Source organism: Berghia stephanieae, chromosome 6 (assembly GCF_034508935.2).
Source record: "Berghia stephanieae isolate SIO BIC M18660-M18661 chromosome 6, UCSD_Bste_1.3, whole genome shotgun sequence".
Lineage (NCBI taxonomy): Eukaryota > Metazoa > Mollusca > Gastropoda > Nudibranchia > Aeolidiidae > Berghia > Berghia stephanieae.
This window is the reverse complement of record NC_088365.1, coordinates 41755980-41766542: the sequence shown is the minus strand read 5'-3', so window position 1 is coordinate 41766542 and position 10563 is coordinate 41755980. Positions and strand designations below refer to the sequence as shown.

The following is a 10563-nucleotide window of genomic DNA, read 5'->3' as shown; positions in this document are numbered from 1 at the left end:
GAAATTTAAAAAAAAAGAAAGAAAGAAAGAATAAAGAATTTTACTGAATCATTTGCGACCGAAAAATTGACTCATCACCTGTTTCCGAGAGTTTTATTTAACTTCCCAACGCCCCAAATTACTATCAATTCATTCAATATAATTTATTCCTCCCCACTCCACGCTCTCCAGCAATTTCCTTCCATGTCCCTCAAACTGCTTTCTTTCCATGAGCGTCCAATCAGCTTTTTACAATTGCCCATTTCCAATTGGCTGCTGAAAAAGGACAATTCTAATTTCAATTATCCACCAGTCGGTCATCAGCAAAGTCAAGAAAGTTCCTCCTACTCAAATCACACATACCCACGAATATGATAGGCCTTGTAGACCAGTCACTGGTCTTTGATGTTACACAACCATCCGCCAGCTTTGATCACATCGCTTTTGATGATGTCACTCAATATCCATCTTCTTCTCTCAACCCCGTTGACTGTACCACGAGTCAACATAAAAGAATATCGCGGTGAGGTGCGAATCGTGAAGATGGAATGACGTAGCTGTGTTAAAGTTATAGGTTCAAAGTTCAATTGTCAGAGAGAACTGATGAGAGATTAAACTGAGGTGGTAAAATGAAAATTGTTTCGTGGTAAAACGTTGCATAAATTAGTTTTATGTACACCAACACACACACACCAAAACACATTCACACACTCTCTCTCTCTCTCTCTCTCTCTCTCTCTCTCTCTCTCTCTCTCTCTCTCTCTCTCTCTCTCTCTCCCTCTCTCTCCCCCCCCCCTCTCTCTCTCTCTCTCTCTCTCTCTCTCTCTCTCTCTCTCTTGTGCTGCGACAAAAAAAAAAGGACGCCTACCAGATAGCTAATACTATTTAAAATGGAAATTTGTTGAAAATGGTCTGCTTATTGATCAACTGAAGCATCGTGGATAACAGACATGATCATTGTGAATCAGTTGAAACACGTGATATCGATGTAATACTAATACTAGTAATAATCATATAATATCAGTGTATTTATCTTACTTTTGATCACCACTGTAATAATAATAATAGTAAAAAAATAAATAATATCCATTTTCTGACAATAAAAAATCGTGATAAATGCATTGAAAAAGATGGGAGGGGGGGGAAGGATTAATGATCAGATAATCAAAGTGACTGTTATTTTAAAATAAATTGACAATCATAGGTAAAGATAAGTTATAAGTATTCCTTTGAACTTTGTATAGACGTCTAGATCTTAACACATTTTATATATTAATACTTTTTATTAACATACGTAAAACCTCACGATTATTGTAAGGAACAGCTGATTGTTACATTTCACAGAAGCGGCTTCTAATTAACCGACGCTCTGTTTTCTTTTTTTCACTGGTGGAACTTCACTTGCTTATTATGATAATAATAATAATAATAATTGTAATTATAAGAGTTATAATAATATTATTGATTGTTAGTAATAATACGATAGTGATCGCCTAGATGCTAGATGCCTGCTAATAATAATAACGTAATAATTTTCCTTTAAAATATAGTTCTAAATGCCCGTTATTCAAAATGGAATCCGCCTATATACCAACTCTGAAATATTTTTAGCAAAAATAAGATAGAGAAAGAAGTTTACTGTATCATTTGCGGCCAAAAAAAAAGGATTTATCACCGGTCTGCGAGAGTCTTATTTGACACCTAGCCAACGCCCCAAATTACTTTCAATTCATTTCAAATTTACTCCACCTCTCCAGCAATTTCATACCATGACCTCCAAACTGCTTTCTATCCATGGAGCGCCATCAGATGTTTACAATTACCCATTTTCAATTGGCTGCTGAAAAAGGACAATTATAATTTCAATCGTCCACCAGTCGGTCATCGGCAAAGTCAAATAAGCCCCTCCCACTCAAATCACCTCGAATGTTCGGCCTTGTAGCGCAGTCCACCGGGCTTTTGATGTTACAGAATGATCCGCCACCTTTGATTACATCGCTTTTTGATGTTATAATATATCTATCTACCCTCCTTTCTCACGCCCGTTGACTGTACCAACGGGCGATGTAGAAGAATATCGAGGGAAGGTGCGAATCGTTAAGACGGAATGGCAAATCGGTGTGAAAGTTATAGGTTTAAAGTTCAATTTTCACAGAGAAATCACGAGAACTTGACTGAACAAGCAATAAAAATCGTTCCATGCTAAAAATGTGCGTACACGAGTATTACACACACACACACACACACACACGCGCTCCTCCCCCCCCCCCCCCCCCCCCCCCCCCCCCTCTCTCTCTCTCTCTCTCTCTCTCTCTCTCTCTCTCTCTCTCTCTCTCTCTCTCTCTCTCTGAGTGTGTGTGTGTACTACTACTACTACTACTACTACTACTACTACTACTACTACTACTACTACTACTACTACTACTACTACAACTACTACTACTACTACTAATACTACTACTACTATGATTACTACTATTACTGCGCTATCATCATCATCATCATCATCATCATCATCACCATAAAACAACAACAACAATAACGTTATCATCACAATTGGACTCGTGTTCTTATGTCTCTGGAGTTTGCCTGAATACGGGACTATTTTGTTAGCCAACAAAGAATTAGACAAGATGTGTTTACACATTCATTGTGCAGAAACGGGTCATTACAAATCATTGAAATAAATGCTATGTTAAAAGTAGATTATTACTCTTATGTTTACTACCATGTGTTAGGGTACCAAAACTCAGATAACATCAATTTGAATTTTTTAAACAATTAAAAATATTTTTTAGGTTAATTTTAAATAGAAAAATATACATTTTTCAAGAGAGAATAAAGTATACTCACCATTTCTTGATATCAATGAAAATAATTGCGTCTTAAAGATGAAAATGTGGCCGTTATATCCATATAAAATAGAAAGATATAGAAGAAGTGTATGGTCAGCAATTGCAGTGTAAAAATGAACGATTTTACGAAATCTGTCCTATAGCCTGACTGACAATGAAATCCAAGCGGTGCATTCTACCTGCAGGGATAAATATAGGCCAGTTCTCACGTTCTGGACATCTGTTATGACGTAACCACACGGTGGTCTCCCCGTCATCGACGGTGGGTCGTTCCCATTGGTGGTGAGGCGGTAGTAAACTAAAGTGAAAGATTTCTAGTGTAATAAACGGCTGTGGCTATGATGCTTAATAGAAATAGACTCATCATGAAAAAGGAGTCAGGGTCTAAAAGATTGAGGAATAGTCTAATGTAGTAATATTATATCAGAGTCACGCCTACAAACTCGACGGAGATAATTTATTCGTTCCCCTCACGCCAGGTCAAACACACTTAGCCTTGCCTCTCACTCGTCCGTGATGGCGAGTGCTCGCCCTCGCTGACGTGAAACGTTTGTCGATCGAGTTATTCGTATTTTGCTATATTCTTAACTTAGATACTGTTCTTTTGGTGAATACGGACAAGGCATTTTGCATTGCGGTTAACCAGGATGAACAGTATGTGAGACGGTCGTATAAGATACTGTCCTTTTGTTGGTTACAGGTAGAGTTAGTTGCTTGGCTTTAACCAAGAAAGAACAGTATCTCAAAATATTACGCAACATATTACGTCAATGAAATCGCCGACTAACAGAAAAACGCAATTTATCATCAGCTATTATTTAATGTTAAGAAGACTTCCACTATGTAATAGAATTAAAGAGTTATGAATGAAAAAACTAAATGTGTCGATTGCGGCAAAACTGGCTGGACCTGGGTCAGCCCAGATACTGTCCTTTTGTTGGTTAGGGCAGAACAGCTGATGTGTTGTAAAAAAGAAATAAGATACATATTATCCTAACAACAAGCCTTGGATAACAAAAGATCTAAAACTTCTATTAAACCAAAAGAAAACTCTCTTTACTACTGGAAACAAAAAAGATCTTAAACCAAAACAAAAAGAGATAAAGAGAGTAATATCTAGTTGTAGAGACAAGTACTTCAATATAATTAAAAAATGCTTTTCTTTTGGGGATATACAGGACACGTTGCGGGGTCTTAAAACTGCTGTCAACTATAATCCAAAGCCCACGATTATACCAGAAGACATCGAAATTGAAACTCTAAACAAATTTTATTCACGTTTCAACACAGCAAACAAATTTGTTATTGAAAATTTAAAACATAAATTTTAGACAGGACTTTGGAAGATGAAGAAGAAACGAGATTTGTATTTTCAAAAATAAACGAGAGGAAGGCTGCAGGGCCGGATGGGTTGAAAGGAATGTGCCCATCAGCTTTCCCCCATTAAATAGTCCTGAAATCTTTAGAAAAACTTGTTCTTCTTATTATTAGAAACCAGTTTATGCCATTGAATGATAGTCATCAATTTGCTTACAAACCAGGACGTGACTTAGAGGATGCCACTCTTCTGTTTACAAACAACATCTACAGGCATCTGGATCACGCTAAGAGCTATTGCAGATTGCTTTTTGCAGATTTTTCTTCAGCGTTCAAAACAATGCAGCCTCAGTTGTTTGTTCAAAAATTTACTAGTCTGAAGTTAAACAAGTATATAATTGCTTGGGTGCTCAAATTTTTTAAGGAGAGAGCACAGTATGTTCAATTAGGATAAAACGTGTCTTCCTGTACAACTTTAAATGCTGGTGCTCCTCAAGGTTGTGTATTGTTCCCTGTATTATTCACGATATACACAAATGACTGTAGAAGTCAAAACCTGAGTGTACCTTTAATAAAGTTTGCAGATGACACCGCTCTTCCAGGCCTTATAACAAATGGCAACAAAGTGGCTTATAGACAAGAAATTGATAAATTTGTGTCTTGGTGTGATGCCCACCACCTAGAGCAAGACAAAGGAGCTAGTGGTTGACTCTAGGAGAGTGAAGGAACCGTGAAAATAAAAGGACCAATTCGTCCAGCGAGTTCCTTACTACAAATATCTAGGTGTAACGATTGATGACAGGCTCAATTGGGTTAAACACTTGAAAATAATTAAACATAAGATGTGCAGACATACTTATTTTTTATCAAAACTTGTCATTTTGATCATTTTGTATAACAGCTTGGGGAGGCAATTGATAAGCAGTGGAAAGGAACAAAATAAATGTCATGTATGACCCTTGTTTAAGATTTCCATATTTCCCTATGAGGATATGAATAAATAAAATTAGCAAAAAGTTACTTCATTTATTGAAATTAATAGTTTTTCTTGTATTTTGTTGACACATTCAAAGTCTTATAAATAATGTGTTTTTGATATCAAAACAGGTCTAGCGTTATAATTGCTATTCATGCCCTCCAGTTTTTTGCTTATCTGATCCATTCCTAAAGTCACGGCATTTATTGATAAATTATAAATTATTGCACTGTGCTTCTGGAAATTAAAATATTTTTAAAAATTTGTGGGAAAATAGAAAGAATTCTGCGCTTTATTCTGGGTCAAAATATGAAAAAATGAAGTCTTATGATCGTTGTGAGCTGGTAGGTCTGCTTCAGGCAGGGGGGAGGTGGGGGGGGGGGGGGGGGTTGGCTTCTCTATAAGTCCACAGCTTTGCTTTATCTTTTATACCCATAAATCATTTGCCTTTTTCTATTTTGGCTTCGTGCCATTGATGTGGACGAGTCCTGCATGGGTATTTTACTAAGAAAGAAATAGTTTGATGAATTTATCTTATCATGAGAGGTTATTATTATTTTCTTTTCTTGTAAACCATCTTTCCATTATTGATTGTGTCATTGTTAGAGTACAATGCTTATTTTATATTTTGTAACCATTGGAATTTATCCCTTTTGGCTGATATCCTAGCAGTTTCAGTGTGGAACTTTTAAGGGGTTTCAGACAAGCCACAAGAATATTTTACTTTTGGATCTTCGTCTGATCTCTATTGAACTAGTTTCTCTATAGTGCTTGGTAGCTAGATCTAAATTTTTTGGCTGCTCTATCATCTTTCCTTTACTGGAGCTGAATTGGTTTTAGTATTGCAAGCACTGTAAAACCTTTTAAATAAATTCAATAAATTTGTTCCAGGCAAGTTGTGTGATGATTCATCCAAAATGAACATTTTGAATCAATAAAAGCATGAGAAATTACTTATCAACAATAAATATTACAGTCAACTCCGCTTAATGCACAACTTCGGGAGTTTGGGTTAGTGTGTCGATTAAGCAGAGATTCTAAAAATAGCATCTAAGCACCAGTTTTCATGTGCCATTCATGTAGGACCTTCTCTCTGAATTTCTACGGGCTTGGGACTGTCTTGTTCAAGACATGGCCTCATTTAAAGGTGGGGTTTATTTTTGGGGTTTTTTTAAAGGTTTTTTTTTTTTTGTTTCTTTCCTATTTTTTTGATTTTTATTTTGGTTGTTTGCTTTTTATTTTATTTTCATTTTCATGTTTTATCAACAACAAAATGTGACATTATTCTATTCTATGCAAGCTATTTATAAACCCCCATTTCCAATCTCGCCAGTGTTGGTAGATCATCTGTCAAGCATCAGATGAAAGTGGGGTAGTTTGTCCACCATGTCAAGTTTTTCACTGTTTGTCAGGGGTACTATCATCTGTTGACAATTAAAATATCACATCCACATACATGTGCACACGTAATCTCGCTAAAACTTACACGCTCGCAGCTGCATGCACGCATACATCTTTTATTGTTACTCTTAGAACGTTAAGATATTTTTCTCCAGTCAAGATGGAATCAAGATGTAGCGATTAAGTGGTGAAGGTTTGTGATTAAGCGGAACGATTATATATTTAAAAAAAATTATGTTAAAAAAAAATTGTAAAATATAAGTGGAGTGTGTGGTTAGCCGATGTGCATTTAAAAGGAGTCAACTGTACTATAATATTTGGGATATGGTATTTTGGTCATAGGCTGGGGAGGTTTATCCCCCTCTATATAATCTTTTTCCTCTTTTCTATGTTGCATTATATTTTTGTCCTGGCTGAGATCTTTCCTGACAGAGAAACAGTGTCATTCAAATGTGACAAACCACGCCTGAAAAACTCTGAAAAACTTGACATGGTGGACAAGCAATGTCGCTACATCTAATAATAACGCTTGACAGATGATCTACATTGGTAGGATTTGAGACAAGGGTTTATAAACAGTTGCACAGAATAGAAAGCAATCAACGCTTCACGATTATTGTTCTTACAAATAATAATGTCACATTTTGTTGTGGGTAAAACATGAAAAAGAAAAGGGAAAAAACAACCCCCCCCCCCCCCCCCCCTCCAAAAAAAACAAAAAAAAAAACCCAACAAAAACAAATTACCAAAAACAAAACAAAACAAAAAATAATAATTAAGAAACAAGCATTCTAACTAGGGCATGTCTTGAATATGACTGTCCCAAGCCCGTAGACAACCCAGAATGGAAAGTCCTACATGAACTGCACATGAAAGCTGGGGCTTAGATGCTATTATTAGCTTCTCCGCTTAATCGACACACAAAGCTGAACTCCCGAGGGTGTGCGATTAAGTGGACTGAACAATATTTTGTTTTTTTTTACGTTGACTGAGTGAAATTAGTTTGAGGAAGGAATGAAATGAATACAAAGAATAATAAGGAAAAAAATCGGGACATTCGAATGAGTTCGGGGAAACCATGCTGGAGTGTGCTTATAACAAGAGAATTGTCACATTCTCTGTCAGTTGTATTGGTGTGAGATTCTGTAGGCCTTAAGAAACCGGATGCCAGACATCTTCCCACAAATCTCAATTTTCACTGTCTAAACGCAAATAGTCATACAGATGATATGGGCCACAGAGGGAGTAGGCTATAGAAGTTTTGGAGTTACAACATTAAAAATTAGTATGTGATATGCGGGTAGATTAAGTAAGATTAGGACATAGAAGACATCACACTACTCAGTGAGTGTGAGATGGGTGGTCAGGAGCAGAGCATGTACCCTTTTGCAAATTTTCGAGATTTAAAAAAAGAAAAGACGTTTTTTTTTTCTTTTAATTTGATAGCTCGTGTAGAACGTGAATAAACCAAGAGTAGTTTCTTTTTTACTATCCTCTTTTCTTCCTTTTTACTGGCACTGATATGACCTTACATTTGTTGCAAGCGCGTGAAACCCTTAAAAACAAATACCTTTCTCTTTCATGAACTAATAATGGGTTTTTAGGAAAATTAATCGCAAATTTTTGCAAATTTTGCTGTTGTTAGCTTGCAATATTTGGGATTTTGCTTGCAAAATTTGGGATATTTTTTGTTGCAAAAACCCGCCATGTCAGGTCTGTTGATGGGGCATAGTTGTTTGGCTGGCACTGTCTGGGGTAATCAAAGTTAACTAAATATTAAACTCGATTTATCTGCAATTATTTTAAACCAACGAGGAAGGTATATAATATATGATGCATTGCACAGAACCATAAGGATGACATGCATTGAGAGGTCTTCCTCAAGTGTTTGGATTACAAACCATCGAAATTGGGACAGTCCACCCTATTCCTTTAGCAACTTTTAAATATATTGATGTTTAAATAGCATAAAATAATTCACAATCGAGATTGATAATCAGCTTCATGCTTTATTTTCAAATATTAATGAAATAATTCAAAATATACAACAAAAAAGGATAGAAACAAATTCATGAAAACAAATGCATCATAAAAAGTCCGAACAAGCTACACCAAATAAAAATAGAAAACAAATTAACATTAACATTAAGCATCCAAAATTTTTGTCATGATATTTTGCCTTTGTTGTGATATAAAACCTAATTAGGTGATATTAAGTTTATTAAGTATTTAAAGATAATTAAAAAAATAATTTCCCATCCACTTCTTTTGTACAATGCAATGTCTAGAAAAATCACTACAGTTTTCTCATTAAATGATAATCCAATGGTTACACTAATTTCGAAGTACAAAGTGGAGAATTGATTCACTCATTACAATAAGTAGGATTTCAATATAAACCAGACTTTGATAAAAAAAAAAACAAACAAACCTATTTCACATTTATGTTGATTAATTACATCAACTTTTGTATTGTAAGACAATCTATCTGTTTTTGACTCCAGGATTTGAGTATGTACTCATCATTGAATCATATATATCTTAAACAAGAATGTACGCTATAAAACATGACCTCAGACTATACTCTTATCCATAGATGTGTTGAGGGAAAAGTTACGAGGCATTCCACATTTCCCAAGGTGCTGAAAATAAAAAATGAGACAAAAATAGACAAATGTGTTCATATATATACCAACAAAAAAAAAGCTTAAAAACTGTCATAAGCTTACTTTAATGCATGTTTTGAAACTAAAAGAGTCAAAGAAAACATGCTAACAAGTTACGTGATAAAAGTTTTAAGGATCAATTTTTAAAATAAACAAATGCCGTTGGACAAGTCACTCACTGTCTTTGTCTCTGATCTTCAGAAATAGTTTGTGATCGCCCATTTATAAATCCTCCGCATATATATATCAAATTAACAGTCCCTCGGCTATGATCAAGTGACTTTATAAGTCCTAATTTTAAAATTTCACTGAATAATACTTCTAATGGAAGCATTTTTGCTGTCACAATAGGTAATTTAAAAATCTTACTTCAGTAAATTTTTGAGACTTGGCATGGAACTGCAGGGGGACGGTGTGAACGGTGGGGCAATTATTGCCATAGAGAGATGCTTCTGTTGTGTACATAGGGTGCTGTGGCTTCTGTCCATAACCCTTGAAAGTATCTGGGGAAAGATATTCTGGTTAACTCTTCATCTATCAAATCTCATTATTATTGTCTACTCTATCATCCTCCAAATAAATCATGATTATGATGTAAGTGTTAGGACCTTGTTAAACTTTAATTTGGTACAAATATAAATTACATTAATAGTCGTTACATGAAATTTGATCACAAAATTCTTTGTATAGCAGAATTAGAGGATATCGATCACACCAATGAAATTCTCAGCTTTTTCATCATTCTGCGGTTATCAGATCCAATAATATGAAAATATTGATATTTGGTGTGCATAGTTTAGACAATAATTTTAATATAAATCATTGTCATTTTATCTATGACTATGACGCCAAATGTTATAACTAAAGCTAAAAATCTGCAATATGCTATACAGCTAATATGGTGGGGAAATGGGAAAGTGATCAAATAGAATAGCAAAGAAAATCCTGATATGTGAAAAGAACACTCTTGGCTCAAATCCCCTTTTCAGCCATTCATTCATTCTGTTTGGCGTGCCTTTCAGGTGTGTTGCTGACCATTCTCCTCCATTTTCTTCAGAGTATCTGGCGCATCCGTGTTTGTGTTTCCATTGGTGTTCCCGTCTTAGATTTTAAAAGAATGTTATCCTCTGTCCTCCACATGCTCTTTTCCATTCTACAAATCCTGATGTTGCCCATTTTTCAATTCCGTCCCCTCTCCATGTCTGTCCGAAAAATCTCATTTGCCTTCTCCTGATAGTCTCCAACAGTTCTCGTTCTTTTCCTATTAGATTTAATACTTCCTCATTACTTACTAATGCAGCCAAGGATATTTTCACCAGCCTTCTGTACACTCACATTTCAAATGTTTCAGCCATACATTAATTGCTAC

General features: G+C 35.4%; 1 protein-coding gene across 1 annotated transcript in view; it reads right to left on the bottom strand.

The window, feature by feature from the left end:
• Positions 1-8517: 8517 nt before the first annotated feature.
• The window catches only part of LOC144975039 (piercer of microtubule wall 1 protein-like), a 6447-nt gene continuing 4401 nt past the window's right edge, over positions 8518-10563 (bottom strand). Inside the window, exons 3-4 of the mRNA XM_078918709.1 lie at positions 9564-9697; positions 8518-9170 (exon numbers count right to left, since the gene is read on the bottom strand). Coding sequence (XP_078774835.1) covers positions 9102-9170; positions 9564-9697 — 203 coding nt within the window. The 3' untranslated portion in view covers positions 8518-9101. The remainder of the gene's footprint in view (positions 9171-9563; positions 9698-10563) is intronic.